Here is a 15,375-nt window from a genome sequence, read left to right on the forward strand (position 1 = left end):
AAGAAGAATCTAATGGCCGTCTCAGCCTGCCCACCACCTCACCTGCGATCATCGAATTAATAAATGTAAACAGTATATAATATTGCATATACAGTACAGACCAAAAGTTTGGACACACCTTCTCATTTAAAGATTTTTCTGTATTTTCATGACTACGAGAATTGTACATTCACACTGAAGGCATCAAAACTATGAATTAACAGATGTGGAATTATGTACTTAACAAAAAAGTGTGAAACAACTGAAAATATGTCTTACATTCTAGGTTCTTCAAAGTAGCCACCTTTTGCTTTAATGACTGCTTTGCACACTCTTGGCATTCTCTTGATGAGCTTCAAGAAGTAGTCACCGGAAATGGTTTTCACTTCACAGGTGTGCCCTGTCAGGTTTAATAAGTGGGATTTCTTGCCTTATAAATGGGGTTGGGACCATCAGTTGTGTTGTGCAGAAGTCTGGTGGATACACAGCTGATAGTCCTACTGAATAGACTGTTAGAATTTGTATTATGGCAAGAAAAAAGCAGCTAAGTAAAGAAAAACAAGTGGCCATCATTACTTTAAGAAATGAAGGTCAGTCAGTGCGAAAAATTGGGAAAACTTTGAAAGAGTCCCCAAGTGCAGTTGCAAAAACCATCAAGCGCTACAAAGAAACTGGCTCACATGAGGACCGCCCCAGGAAAGGAAGACCAAGAGTCACCTCTGCTTCTGAGGATAAGTCTATCCTAGTCACCAGCCTCAGAAATCGCAGTTTAACAGCAGCTCAGATTAGAGACCAGGTCAATGCCACACAGAGTTCTAGCAGCAGACACATCTCTTCAAAAACTATTAAGAGGAGACTTTGTGCAGCAGGCCTTCATGGTCCACTGCTAAGGATAGGCAACAAGCAGAAGAGACTTGATTGGGCTAAAGAACACAAGGAATGGACATTAGACCAGTGGAAATCTGTGCTTTGGTCTGATGAGTCCAAATTTGAGATCTTTGGTTCCAACCACCGTGTCTTTGTGCGACGCAGAGAAGGTGAACGGATGGACTCTACATGCCTGGTTCCCACGGTGAAGCATGTAGGAGGAGGTGTGATGGTGTGGGGGTGCTTTGCTAGTGACACTGTTGGGGATTTATTCAAAATTGAAGGCATACTGAACCAGCATGGCTAGCACAGCATCTTGCAGCGGCATGCTATTCCATCCGGTTTGCGTTTAGTTGGACCATCATTTATTTTTCAACAGGACAATGACCCCAAACACACCTCCAGGCTGTGTAAGGGCTATTTGACCAAGGGGGAGAGTTATGGGGTGGTACGCCAGATGACCTGGCCTCCACAGTCACCAGACCTGAACCCAATCGAGATGGTTTGGGGTGAGCTGGACTGCAGAGTGAAGGCAAAAGGGCCAACAAGTGCTAAGCATCTCTGGGAACTCCTTCAAGATTGTTGGAAGACCATTTCCGGTGACTACCTCTTGAAGCTCATCAAGAGAATGTCAAGAGTGTGCAAAGCAGTCATCAAAGCAAAAGGTGGCTACTTTGAAGAACCTAGAATATAAGACATATTTTCAGTTTTCACACTTTTTTTGTTAAGTATATAATTGCACATGTGTTAATTCATAGTTTTGATGCCTTCAGTGTGAATGTACAATTTTCATAGTCAAGAAAATACAGAAAAATCTTTAAATGAGAAGGTGTGTCCAAACTTTTGGTCTGTACTGTAAACACACCTCAAAACTTAACTCAAAAAGTGATCATATAAAAAAAATATATATATCAAGTAGTCAAGAGTAAAAGGAAAGGGGAAATCACCCTATTTGTCAACTACTCTTGTTCTTCATACCTGTCCGCGGAGGTTGGCACCCTCTTGAAACGCAATTGGCGCCCCTGCTCCTCGTCTACTAGCCCTGGTCGTTCTCGCCGCGTCCTCAGCCTCACCCTGCCTGATGCAACCTCTTCTCAGCAGCCTCACCCTGACGGACGCAGCCTCCCCTCAGCACTAGGCCCCCCCCCTCACCACCAAGCCCACCTCACCACCAGCTCCTCCTCAGCACCAGGCCCCCCTCAGCACCAGCCTACCCTCACAACAAGGTCCGCCTCAGCATTAGCTCCCCCTCACCATCAGCCTTTTCTCACCACCAGCCTCCCCTCAGCACCAGACTCCGCAACCTCCTCCTCATACACTGCCCACTGCTGCCTCTGAGGCACGCTGCTCTGCTCAGGAATCAAGATGAAATCGCAGCGTGTCACGTGACCGGAGTCAGGACCATGATGCACCCGGAGGTACGGCTCCCATTTCCGTCCACCAGGTGCGTAATGCATCTGGCGTGCGGCAGCGGCGCTGCTGAACTGTTGCCCCTGAGGCCCGGTGAGCAAAAACAAAGATAGGTGGCGGTGGCAGACAGCAAGTTTCAGACTTTGTGACTCCCTGCGGCGCCCCCATTGATGCATGTCCTGCGGCGCCCTGTGCGACCGCTCCAGTCGCACATAGCTAAAGGCGGGCATATGGGTAATTCTAAGTCGTTTGCATTGTACTGTATTTTGTGCATGCTCTAAAATAACTAAACGGTTTGCTCTTCTCTGGATGAGCCATAAATACCTAGTAGGTAAGAGGTCTCTCCTCTGAGACCCCCACCACTTGAGAGCCCTGAAACTTTCACATATCTGATACAGGAATAACGTGGTGTTGTTGTTTTTTTTTTTTAGCAAAATCAATGTTCAGCCTTGGGGACGTCAGTGCTATAATAATAGGAAGACAGAATAACACGTTTTTGTGCCATTTTCTCCCCCAAAGGCTACAGTCAGATGGCCGTAGATTCTTTCATCCAAGAGAATCGGCCCGATTATGCAAAGGACACTTTGATGAAACTCTGATCAGAGTTTGATCTGAGTGTCAGCATACCCAGATGAGAGAATCGGAGCACACTGTGAGGAGAAGATGGAGAACAAAAATGTTTCTATCTTTTTCATTGTGTGAGTCCGTGGAAATCAGACTGCACTCGGATGTCATCCTAGTGCAGTTAGATGAGTTCCATACACCCATAGATTTGAATGGGTAAGTGGCAATCGATTTCAAAGTGAAATCGCAGCATGCTGCAACTATATTTCTCAGATTGTCAGTGAAAAAAATCATGCATCAGTACTGCCCCATTGCATAACATTGGTCTGAGTGCTATCCAATAAAAAATCTGATGGCACTCATCCAATGTATACGCTGGTGTGAGCGAGCCAAATACTGACAATTTTATATTGAGAGGTGTTTAGGCAATTACAATATGAAGCTTATCCACAACTCCTATCATAGCAATGTTATTACCCTCATTTCCGTGCTTTGGAATGGGGTATAAATATACTGTACGTTCACTGGGAAGCACACAATAACCTGCCTAGTAGTGAAAGCAGCCGTGGCCTAGTCCATCAATCATCAGTCAATTGTGTGATTGTCCTGACGATTGGAGGCAGTGGAGTGCTGGTTCCTGACAAATTGGTGGCAAACAGTTGGATTTAGAGCGTTAGTGACCTGGTTTGAGCTATCATTCCCATCACTAAAAACTACCTCGGTTCTTTTGAGGATTTTGTGCACAGTTTTGAGGATCAGACTCAGTGTTTAATTTAATGTACTTGTAGCAGTTACACCCCTCCCCACTCTCGTTTTTCTGTTTTATCTTTTATTTGGCAACCAGACTAGACACATTAGTACCGCCTGTCTGGAGAGGCAGAACAGAAACCCCACATCCATCCAAGGCCTAGGAGCCTAATGCAGCTGTTCTTATTGTGGGTGGGGCTGTTGGAAGAGCCTGTGTCAACTTGCAACCGTTTACTGTGAGAGATACAGTCAATGTAAGGCTCAAGGACACTGGTACTTAACAAACCCTCATCCCCCCTGAATTGGGGTGCCCTGAAGACCTTATCCCTGGGAACACCCTGACTGTCATCGGAATTGGGGGTGTTCTCCCACCTTTGCCGATGGCCCGAATTTTCCCAGGCAGGGGTACCGGGAGGGGTTTGAGGAAAGTGGGGGTGTCCAAGAACCTCCCCACAAATGTTTTATTGGGGGCTGATCTGGGACTGTTGGTCACTCAATACGTTCCTGACAACCCACCCAGATCTGGTACTTCATGTAATCCAAATATTGATAATATGGATGTCAATGTTTTGCAGGATGATGATGTCTTTTATTGTACAGGAGAACTCAGCCATGTCCTGCTGCCAGGTGATGTTGCTGAGGATCCCCTAAAAGTGAGAATCAGTGCAAAGGGTGATGGAGACAGGCACGAAGACCATGAGGAAGGTTGTCACATGCAGCTGGCAAGTGTCATGATGGACTGTGCAAATTGTCTCTTCAGAGAGGAAGAGGACTAGAACTCTAGTGCCACCTACAGGAAGTAGCAATCCTAAAAGTCAATAGTGACCCTTTAACGAGCCTTATCACATAGGATAAAAGCCAAGACCAGAAACTCAATTTACAGACACTGTGTTTCGGGGTACTGCCTCTCGTCAGTGCAAAGTGTGAGTTCTGGTTTGGCTGGATGAGAGGCGTCAGACCGATATCTAGGAGTAATATTTCCCATCTCCGAGTTCGACAAGGAGAGAGTGTTCTAGGACCAGGGGATGTTGTATCAGGAGAATGTTTCCCTTTAACCCTCAACAGGAATGGCTGAGAGAAAGACAGCTGGTCGTGCCGTATTGATTTAAGGAGGAGTTGCTGCGGATTGCCAATCAGACCCTGCTGGCTGGACACTTGGGGGTCAGCAAAACCAAGGCCCAGCTGTCCCACCACTTCTGTTGGCCAAAAATGTGGACAGATGTTGCCAACAACTGCCACTCCTTTATCTCTTGTAAAAGGGTGAGGAATTCGGGGTCTGTCCCCAAGGCTCCCTTGATCCCTTTGCCGTTGATAGAGGAGCCTTTCCAGAAGATTATTGTAGACATCGTTGGGCCACTGGCCATCCCCAGCAGCTCTGGAAAATGTTTTATATTTACTGTTGTTGACTATGCTACCCGGTACCCAGAGGCAATGGCTCTGTCCTCAATTAGGGTCGATAAGGTGGCAGATGCCCTTTTGGCCATATTTTCTTCAGCAGCATTTCCCAGGGAGATGCTTACAGATTAGGGGACTCAGTTCATGTCTCTTTAAATGCAGGCCCTCTGTAAGAAAATGCAGGTGCAGCAACTGATATCAATTTAATATCACCCACAGACTAATGGTTTGTGTGAACGATTCAGTGGTACCCTTAAGCAGATACTTCTGATGCTGGTGGAGTCCCATGGGTGCCACTGGGAGCGTTCCCTCCCACACCTCCTGTTTGCTTACAGAGAGGTGTCACAGGCATCAACAGGGTTCTCCCCCTTCGAGCTCCTTGGGGGACTTGTCTCCTTGTACGTCAGACAAGTTCGAGGAGGCCCCTTGGTCTGGTAAGGGAATCCTGGGAAGTTGAACTAATCACCCCCGAAGTGTCCGTCATCGAGTATGTCGTGCGGATGCGAAAAAAAGACATCAAAAGGGAGATAGACGAAATGCTATGCCCGGGGATTATCCAGAAGTCCAAAAGTGCATGGGCCTTGCCTGTAGTCCTGGTCCCGAAAAAGGACAGGACAACCCGGTTCTGCGTGGACTACAGGAGGCTAAATGCCATCACAGCCCCACATGCGTACCCAGTGCCACGCATCGATGAGCTGCTGCCCGTTATTTGATCATCATGGACTTGAGTCGGGTGTACTGGCAGATTCCCATGTACATGGAGGCACAGGAAAGGTCTGTCTTCATCACCCCATCCGGTCTGAATCCCTCGTCATGCCCTTTTGACATGAGAAATGCTCCTGCCACCTTCCAGTGACTGGTCAATCAGCTGCTCGACGGACTAGATGGGTTTACTGTCGCTTACTTGGATGACATTAACAACTTCAGTTCAACCTGGGAGAAACACCCGGGGCATCTGGGACCGGTGCTCATGCGGGTCCAGAGTGCTGGTTTGACTATAAAGCGAATTCACATGCACAGTGTCTTCAATAAAATAGTGCGGTATGCGCTGACTGACGCCACACTGCGCAGGCACCACCCATCCAGGATTCGGACAGAAGGATGCGACCAGCATTGTATAAGAAGCTACTGAACCCGTTCTACGCCCGGGTGGCGAACATTTCTATGTTAAAGAGGTTGTCCACTACAATGTGAAGTGGGCAGATCGATTTAAACCTTGCGAATATGCAAGTACCTTGCGTTTCCAAATGTGCCTGTGAGCGGTGCTATCGCTGTCCGCTCATCCCCATCACGTGACCCCGGCTGCAGCTGCCTCTGATGACCAGTGATGTCACGTCACAGCCCAGGATCTCGCGGACTTGCATCTCTCTGTTAATGAAAGCAGTGCAGGAGAGATCTCACGCGATGCTGGACTGTGACGTCCGGTGAAACTCTGCCACAGCCCAGTTACTCAGGGACACTGGGTCCCGCCTCGGTGATGCCAGGTCAGCTTCCAATTCCGGAACTTGACGTGAAATCACCGAACATCAGAGACAGCTGCAGCCGGGCGTCATGTCATGGAGATGAGCGGACAGCGATGGCGCCGCTCACAGGCACATTTGGAAATGCAAGGTATATGAAGAAGGCCTTATTTCCAAGGTTTAAATATACTGTATATATAGATTCCATGCATTGGAATCTGGTGTATATATACTGTACGTTCACGGGGAAGCTGACAATAACCTGCCTGGTAGCGAAAGCAGCCGTGGCCTCATCCATCAAACGTCAATCAATTATGTGATTGTCCTGATGACTGGAGGGAGAGGAGTGCTGGTACCTGACAAACGTTCATCCAGAAAGTGACACTAAGTAAAATGTGTAATGTTTTCTGTGTATTTCCTTGTAGGCAGACTGGACTTCCTGACAGTGGATTTGGAGCTGTTTTGCCACATCATAATAAACCTCACAACAAAATGTAAGTGATAAAATGTAAGATAAATAAGGGGTTTTCCATCTATACCTTTTTTTTTAATTGCATTGGCTTGCTGTTGATAAAAATAATGAAATCAGCTATACTCACCAGCCCCTGTTCCGGTGCCAGCTCTCCGCTGCTGCTCTATGCTTTCTTGACAGGCTGCAGCGGTAACATCACAACTACAGCACACTTGACAGCTGCAGCCAATCATTAAACTCAAAGGTTTGTGCCGTTTATTTCAGGTGAGTCCAGTGATTGGCTGTAGAGATCACGTGTACTGTAGTTGTGACATCACCGCTGCAGCCTAAAAACAAAGATCGGCAGAGATATGGCACTGAAAAAGGGGTGGGTGAGTATAGCTGATTTTGTTACTTTTATAATTGTAAATGGAAAAATAAGTGACGCTTAAAAAAAAAAAAAGTAGGACAAACTAAAGCACAAAAACAAAAAAATGGCCGCAGTGGGAAGGGGTTAAAGGTCTACATGTGTTTCTACCTTTATATTAGTAAAAGTAATCAAGCTATGTGTATGATCATAACCTCAATGACACATTCACTGGGTTAATATCTGCTAAATTAGCGGAAATATAGGTTTCATGCTAAGGCAGGTAAATGGTCTGTAGGAATAACGTGATTAGTTGCTTAGAAAAGCTACAGAAGAAGTTGTTTTGATTGTTAACCCCTTAACACAATATCAAGTACATGTGCGTGATTGCGTGAGGAGAGGGCTCATGAGCTGAACTCTTTCCACATGAGGCAGATTCCAGCTATATTAAACAGGTGGTCCACTACTTTTTCATTGATGACCTAGCATTAGGATATAGGTCATCAATGTCTGATCGGTTTGGGTCCGACACCCGGCACCCCTGGTGATCAGCTGTTCCCGGTATCGGTGGCCGCCGGCTGGTACTGCTCAATTGCGGAGCTGCTCCACCTTCTGATAGTGGCCGCGGCAGGATACTACACATCCGCCTCCTATTGATTTGAATAGGAGGCGGATGTGCAGTACCTTGCCATAGCCACTGTCAGAAGGCGGAGCAGCTCCACAATTGAGCAGTTGCGGCCACTTAGAACAGCTGATCTGCGGGGGTGCCGGGTGTCGCACCCTAACCGAGCAGACATTGATGACCTATGCTAAGGATAGGTCATCAATGAAAAAGTAGTGGACAACCTCCTTTAAATATCCGGAATCTGCCTCTAACAGCCACGACCGGAGCACGGCTGTCAATCTCTGTCAATCGCTGTTGCTCGCACTTATTGGCTTTCATTGGCACTTGTAATGATATTGAGAGGCATCAATGGGCTACTGTGGCAGCAGGGGGCCTGCTGAATGCTGAAGACCGAGATTTACACTACACTGCATACTACAATACTGTGCTATTGCAGTCTGTAGTATAACTGATCGGACAATCACAGTTTAAAGTCCCCTAAGGAGACTAAAAAATAAAGTATAAAATAAAAAAAATATAAAGGTTCAAATCACCCCCTTTTTTCCCCACTGAAAATAAAAAGATAAGAAATAATAAACATATTTGGTAACGCCACATTCAGAAAAGTCCAATCTATCAAAATATAAAATTAAGTAACCCAATCAGTAAAAGCCGTAACCAGAAAGAAAATTAAAACCCCAGAAATGTGGGGGGGTTTTGGCCACTACTCCTCCCAAAAAAACGAAGTAAAAATAAATGAAAACGTTGTATATAGTCAAAAATGGTGTCAATAAAATACCCCGTCATGCCGAAAACAGACATACCCTCACCCAGCTCAATCAATAGAAAAAGAAAAATTTTACTTGTCTCGAAATGTGGCAATACAAACCACAAATGTACTTTTTAGAAATTTCAAGGTTTTTTTTTTTCGCCACATAAATTAAAAAAAAATCTATACTAGTTTCATATCGCTGGAATTGTACTGAAAATAATTTTTCTGAGTCATTTTTACCACATAATGTATGACATAAAAACAAAACACAAAAAAACATGTCAGAATTGCATTTTTATTCCCAATTTCATCACCCTTGAAATTTCCCCCTGTTTTTCAGTACATTGAATGCTAAAATGAATGGTGTTATTCAAAACTACAGCTCATCCTGCAAAAAACAAGCCCTCATATGGCTATGTGGACGGAAAAATAGAAAAAGTTATGGCTCCTGGAAGAAGGGGAGGAAAAAAAGCATAAAAATGAAAATTGACTGTGAAGGGGTTAATGTATTTAATCTGATTATTTTGTATTGTATAGGTTTGTGCTATCAAAATATTTTATTACCTTAATATTTTGGCATAAAACAACAGCATGGAACCCTCCTGAAGTAATTATTTAAATAAACATAGTTATGGTGAATCATGTATATCCAATTATTGCTGATTATTAAAAAAAAAACTCATTATACATATCAAAATTAATTAGTGCCGGATCTCCTATAATAAAAGTTACCTGCAAGACAGATTAATTGAAGACAATATAAATGTACAATTTTCATCATCCGTTACAAGTCATACAGATAGTTTTAATATCTGCAAATAAAATATATTTATAGATGTGTAGATCATATGTGACTGAGGATTAGTATCAAAGGGCAATAGTTATGTTTTTAACATTTCTTACAACACAGCAGCATATCAAAATAATAAAACCTATATCGATTGACGAATCATTATGTTCTAAATTATGGAAATTGACAATCTTTATTAAACAAGTCAATCCCATGCATGTGAGCAGAATATAAAAATGAAGGGAAAATGTACTGTTCACAGAAGAACAAATTAAAAGTGCAAAAGCCTTTATTAGTTTTGTCCCATCAAATCCTGAGGATACTCCCTAATTCGCTTTAATATGTAGACCAGAAAAGGAATATACATTAGATCCTTATACCTCCCGAAATAATAAAAATATGGTTTAAAGCAGACCTGGGCAAACTGTGGCCCACAGGCCACATCCGGCCCTCTGGCTGTTCCATCCGGCACGTGGACCAAGACAGCCGAAAGGCTGAAACAGTGTCCCACAGGCCGCACCATGCTCTCTTCCGCCACTGTAACCACTATCTGCATACTCAGGATGCAGACACTGGTGAATACATTGGTGGAGGACGGGGCTGCCGGGTCCATCTTTCACCAATCAGCGTGTGAGACAGCAGATGCGATGACGTCATTTCATCGCGCTGCTGCTGAAATTCAGTGCACAGGAGATATGAGCAGAGCGCCAGGGGAGCTAGGTATGTGTTTGTTTTTTTCATGTGTATGGGATATTTGTATGTGTATAGGAAGCTATGTGGGGCTCACACTCTATATGTGGAGGTTATATGGATGTCACACTATATATGGAGGCCATGTGGGACTCGCACTGTATATATGGAGGCTGTGTGGAACTCACACTGTCTATAGGAGGCTATGTGGGGGCTCATACTGCATATAGGAGGCTATGTGGGGCTCACACTGTGTATGCATGGTGGCTATGTGGGGCTCACACTATATATGGTGGCTATATGGGGCTCACACTGTATATATGGAAGCTATGTATGGGCTTACACTATATATAGGAGGCTATGTGGGAAGCTAAGACTGTATATATGGAGGCTATGTGGGGCTCACACTGTATATATGGAGGCTATGGGAGGCTCACACTGTATATATGGAGTCTATGGGGGGCTCACACTGTATGTATGGAGACTATGTGGGAGCTCATACTGTATATGGGGTCTATGTTGGGGCTTATATTGTATGTAGGAGGCTATGTGGGGGCTCATACTGTACAGTATATGGAGGGCTGTGTGTGGGCTCTTATGGTATGTAGGGGGGCTGTCTGCAGGGATCATACAGTGTATAGGGGGGCTTTGTGCGGGCTTATATGGTATATAGGGGGATGTCAGCATACTCAGTTCTGCTCCATATTAAGTGATACAATTAATATTAATATAAATAATTATAATTAATATTTTAATATTAAGCAGAATTAATTTCAGCCTATTTGTTCAGCCCTTCACAACAGTCACGGTCTCTCATGTGGCCCCTCAGGAAAATTAATTGCCCACCTCTGGTCTCGAAAACCTGCCACTTGCATTTAGACCTCTAAACTCCTAGCATGTCTTGCAGCTGGTTTCGTGTTCCAGACATGCCCATGTCAAAACCAATAAAAAAGCTTTTGTAGGGAGTAAAAGAGCTTGTACACGCTACCCAAGATGAGTCCACGACCATCCTTTATCCTTCAGAGAAATGGAGCTTTACATGTCATAATCTGCTCATTTAAATGTGGATGCCTATGGAGGAGTTGGGCAAACTATGTAATATGTAAGAAGTTTCTTATTGCGTTATTGTATGCACACTACTGTATGCATCCATTGCTTGTGTATAGCAACTATGCTGTATCATATCTATAGAGCCACTTATTCCAACTTTATTACAGCTGTTTCTGACTTTTTAGCTATCATCAGTGCAATGTATTGAAACCATAATACTGTAGTTCGATTTTGATAAAAGCAAGTTGGAAAAAGGTCTACATAACTTGTAATTGAAGATGATCCATATTTATAATCCACTCTTAAGAACTACACTTTGGACAAAAGTTTGTGACTTATATTGCCAGAAATGGTGTTAAACAGTTCGATAAATTGCCCCTTCCCCCATTATATATATTTTTTTACTGGGTTACCTCACTTATCGCCATCTCTTTTAGGCATCTGATAACAACTTATGGAATTGACTATATGGTCCCTTTTCGGTATACAACATTTCCCGTAAGTACCATTTGTTTTTTTTTATTAATCTCAAAATATTTATATTCAGAGATGATGTCCCTAGAAACACATCCTATTGCAGAGAGCAATCTGACTTGTACAATATCTATGCCATGAACCAATCTCCGCTGTACGTATTAAAAGGACTTCAGGCCTAATTAAGAGAAAGAGACAGAACCGTTTCATCATTATTGAATACCATGTCACACGCTTTCCTCCTCATTACATGGGTTTTCTGCATGTACCCACAACTACAGTATACAAGTTCCTTCTCTAAGGTACAAAATGCCCATCACCAGCAGCCTTAGAAATTACTGTATATACTGGAGGTCTGCTATCTGGACTTCCATCATGTCCTTTCACAGTGGTGATTTTATTTATTATTATGTAGGTCACCAGTATTTAGGTGACCTACACCCCATTGTAAATACCGTATATTCCGGCGTATAAGACGACTTTTGAAGACTGAAAAATCTTCTGTCTAGTCTGGGGTCGTCTTATACGCCGGTAATGCTTTTGAACTTTCAGAAATTGACATGCGGGGATACTCTGGGGGTGTTAATAAGCTGCCGTGGCCGTATCCCTGCCATGTCGGAGTTAATATAAGGTGGAGGGAGTTAAAATACGGCGGCGGTAGGTCCAGACAGTCAGCGCTTCTGTGCTGAAACTGACACATCGCTGCGTATTCCCAGCTCCGGACACAGCGCAGGGCTTCTGTGCCGACAGCTTTCACTTGTCACAGAAGCGGTGCGCTGTGTCCGGAGCAGGGAAGTTCGCATCGCTTCTGTGACAATATATGAAAAGCCGGCAATTCAGCAGCGGCATAAGCCGGCACCCGACAATTTAGAATAGAAAGAATAGAGCTTCACACATAGATTAGATAGATAGAAACATGTCAGTCACATATATATGAAGTACAGTGACAGTGTTGATTACTGCACTTGTCATTTAGTGTAAAGGATTTATTAAAACAAATAATAGTGTTTTCATGCACCGTCTCTTTAAAAAAGCCGGCCGGCAATTCAGCATCTGTACCCGACAATTTATAACAGACAGAATAGAGCTTCACACATAGATTAGATAGATAGAAACATGTCAGTCACATATATATGAAGTACAGTGATAGTGTTGGTTACTGTACTTGTCATTTATTGTTAAAATAAAGGATTTATTTAAAAAAAAATTGGCGTGGGGTTCCCCTTAATTTTAGGCTCTAGCGGAGGTTAAGCAGACAGCTGGGGCAGATGTTTGAAGCCTGGGAAGGGGGTAATACCCACGGAGCTTCCCAGGCTACTAATATCAGCCCCCAGCTGAATACCTAGCCTTTACTAGCTATTAAAATGGGGGACCCCCCAAAAAAAATGACGTGGGGTCCCCCCTAATTTAATAGCTAGCAAAGGCTAGGCAGACAGCTGGGGGCTGATATTAATAGCCCAGGAAGGGAGCCATGAATATTGGCCCCCTCCCAGGCTAGAAACACCAGCCGTCAGCCGCCCCAGAAATGGCGCATCCATAGGATGCGCCAATTCTGGCACTTAGCCTCGCTCTTCCACGCTGCCCTGGTGCGGTGGCAGGGGGTAATAGGGTTGGGGTTGATGTCAGCTTATAATGCCAGCTGACATCAAGCCCAGGTTAGTAATGGAGAGGCGTCTATAAGACACCCCCATTACTAACCCCATAGTCAAAGTTAAAAAAAACACAAACACCCAGAATAAAGTCCTTTAATTGAAATAAAGACACAATTCTTTATTGTTCTAAATTAAACCATACTTACCATCACGCCCATTCCAGCTGAAGCCAACGATCTCCTGCAATAAAAGAAAAATAATAAAGCAACCTCATCCTTACCTTTCCATGGCTCCCACAACAGCTTCAGCTCTGCTACATCGAGATGACAGGCTGGACCGCAGCAGAACGCTGCCATCCAGCCTGTCATCCCGCAGACACTGAGAAGCGCAGGCATGCTTGCGCTCCTCAGTGTCTCGCTGTGACGGCATCCAGATGAGCCGACAATGAACTCAGCTCACCTCCTGGACGTCCGTCACTGACAGCGTGGGAAACTTCTACTGCGCATGCGGGGAGCAGGAGAATTTTCCCACGCTGTCAGTGACGTGCATGAGGTGAGCCGAGTTCATTGGACATTAACTCGGCTCATCTGGATGCCGTCACAGTCAGACACTGAGGAGCACAAGCATGCCTGCGCTTCTCAGTGTCTGCCGCATGGCAAGCTGAACGGCAGCGTTCTGCTGCGGTGCAGCCTGTCATGTGAATGTAGCAGAGCTGGACCGGTCCTGGGAACCATGGAGAGGTAAGGATGAGGTTGCTTTATTATTTTACTTTTATTGCAGGAGATCGTTGGCTTCAGCTGGAATGGGCGTGATGGTAAGTATGGTTTAATTTAGAACATTAAAAAATTGTGTCTTTATTTCAATTAAAGGACTTTTTTCTGGGTGTTGTGTTTTTTTTAATTACTTTACTAGAAATTCATGGCGGTCATGTCTAATATTGGCGTGACCCCATGAATTTCGGGCTTAGGGCCAGCTGATAATGCCAAGCTGGCCCTAACCCCTTTATTACCCAGTGAGCCACCGCACCAGGGCCCTGGATGAGTTGGGTACAGCGCCAGAAGATGGCGCTTCTATGAACGCGCCATTTTCCGGGGTGGCTGCGGACTGCAATTTGCAGCGGGGGGGGCCCAGAAAGCTTGGGTCTCCCTGCGCTGCAGATTCCAGCCCCCAGCTGCCTAGTTGTACCTGGCTGGACACAAAAATAGGGCGAAGCCCCACGTTTTTTTTTTTTGATTATTTCATGAAATAATTAAAAAAAAAAGGGCTTCCCTATATTGTTGTGTCCGGCCAGGTACAAATAGGCAGCTGGTGGTTGGGGGCAGCCCGTTCCTGCCTGCTGTACCTGGCTGGACACAAAAATATGGCGAAGCACACGTCAACATTTTTGGGAAAAATTAATTACAAAATTAATAATAATTTAGGGACTGCATCTTTATTAACCCCTCAATTGTCATTTAGTGTTAAAATAAAGGATTTTTTAAAAAGAAAATTGGCGTGTGATCCACCATCATTATAGTCTCTAGCGGAGGTTAAGCAGACGGCTGGGGCAGATGTTTGAAGTCTGGGAAGGGGGTAATACCCACGGAGCTTCCCAGGCTACTAATATCAGCCCCCAGCTGAATACCTAGCCTTTACTAGCTATTAGAATGGGGGACCCCCCCAAAAAATGACGTGGGGTCCCCCCTATTTTAATATGTTTATGAGTGACAGTTTTCCTGCTATATACCTGCATGTCATAAGAATTTAAATTAAAAAAGGACCATGTTAAATTCAAATCTGTTTTTTTTTAATTTCTACCGGTGTTTGGTATGCGTTGGAAAAGGGGTAGTCTTATACGGTGAATATATCCTAAACTCTATATTTTAACAGGAAAGTAGGGGGGTCGTCTTATACACCAGGTCGTCTTATACGCCGGAATATACGGTAATAAAAATTTCTGAAGAAATTCATAGTTTATATATCTTGTGCCCTCCTTTTTGGCATGGTTCATCTAATTCTCAGTTCCCTCTAAATTTCCGTTAATCAGATAACAGCTTCCAACACTACTCTATGTGCTTTGATACTGTAAGATACTTCTCCTTGCTTGTACCCAGTCCAACCAAGAGAGGGGGCTAAGTTCATCCTACTAAAACTCAGCGTAGTAGTGTAGTCAAGGATGCTGCC

General features: G+C 44.4%; 1 protein-coding gene across 2 annotated transcripts in view; it reads left to right on the forward strand.

The window, feature by feature from the left end:
- CFAP95 (cilia and flagella associated protein 95) overlaps nucleotides 1-15,375 on the forward strand; it is a 90,025-nt gene that overhangs the window by 29,497 nt on the left and 45,153 nt on the right. For both annotated transcript variants that reach the window (XM_073652645.1, XM_073652653.1), the window contains exons 4-5: nucleotides 6,848-6,916; nucleotides 11,584-11,644. In XM_073652645.1, the coding sequence (XP_073508746.1) occupies nucleotides 6,848-6,916; nucleotides 11,584-11,644 (130 nt within the window). The remainder of the gene's footprint in view (nucleotides 1-6,847; nucleotides 6,917-11,583; nucleotides 11,645-15,375) is intronic.

The sequence above is a fragment of the Phyllobates terribilis genome, unplaced genomic scaffold (assembly GCF_046119375.1).
Source record: "Phyllobates terribilis strain yellow unplaced genomic scaffold, ASM4611937v1 Scaffold_1__5_contigs__length_1240528914, whole genome shotgun sequence".
NCBI classification, from domain to species: domain Eukaryota; kingdom Metazoa; phylum Chordata; class Amphibia; order Anura; family Dendrobatidae; genus Phyllobates; species Phyllobates terribilis.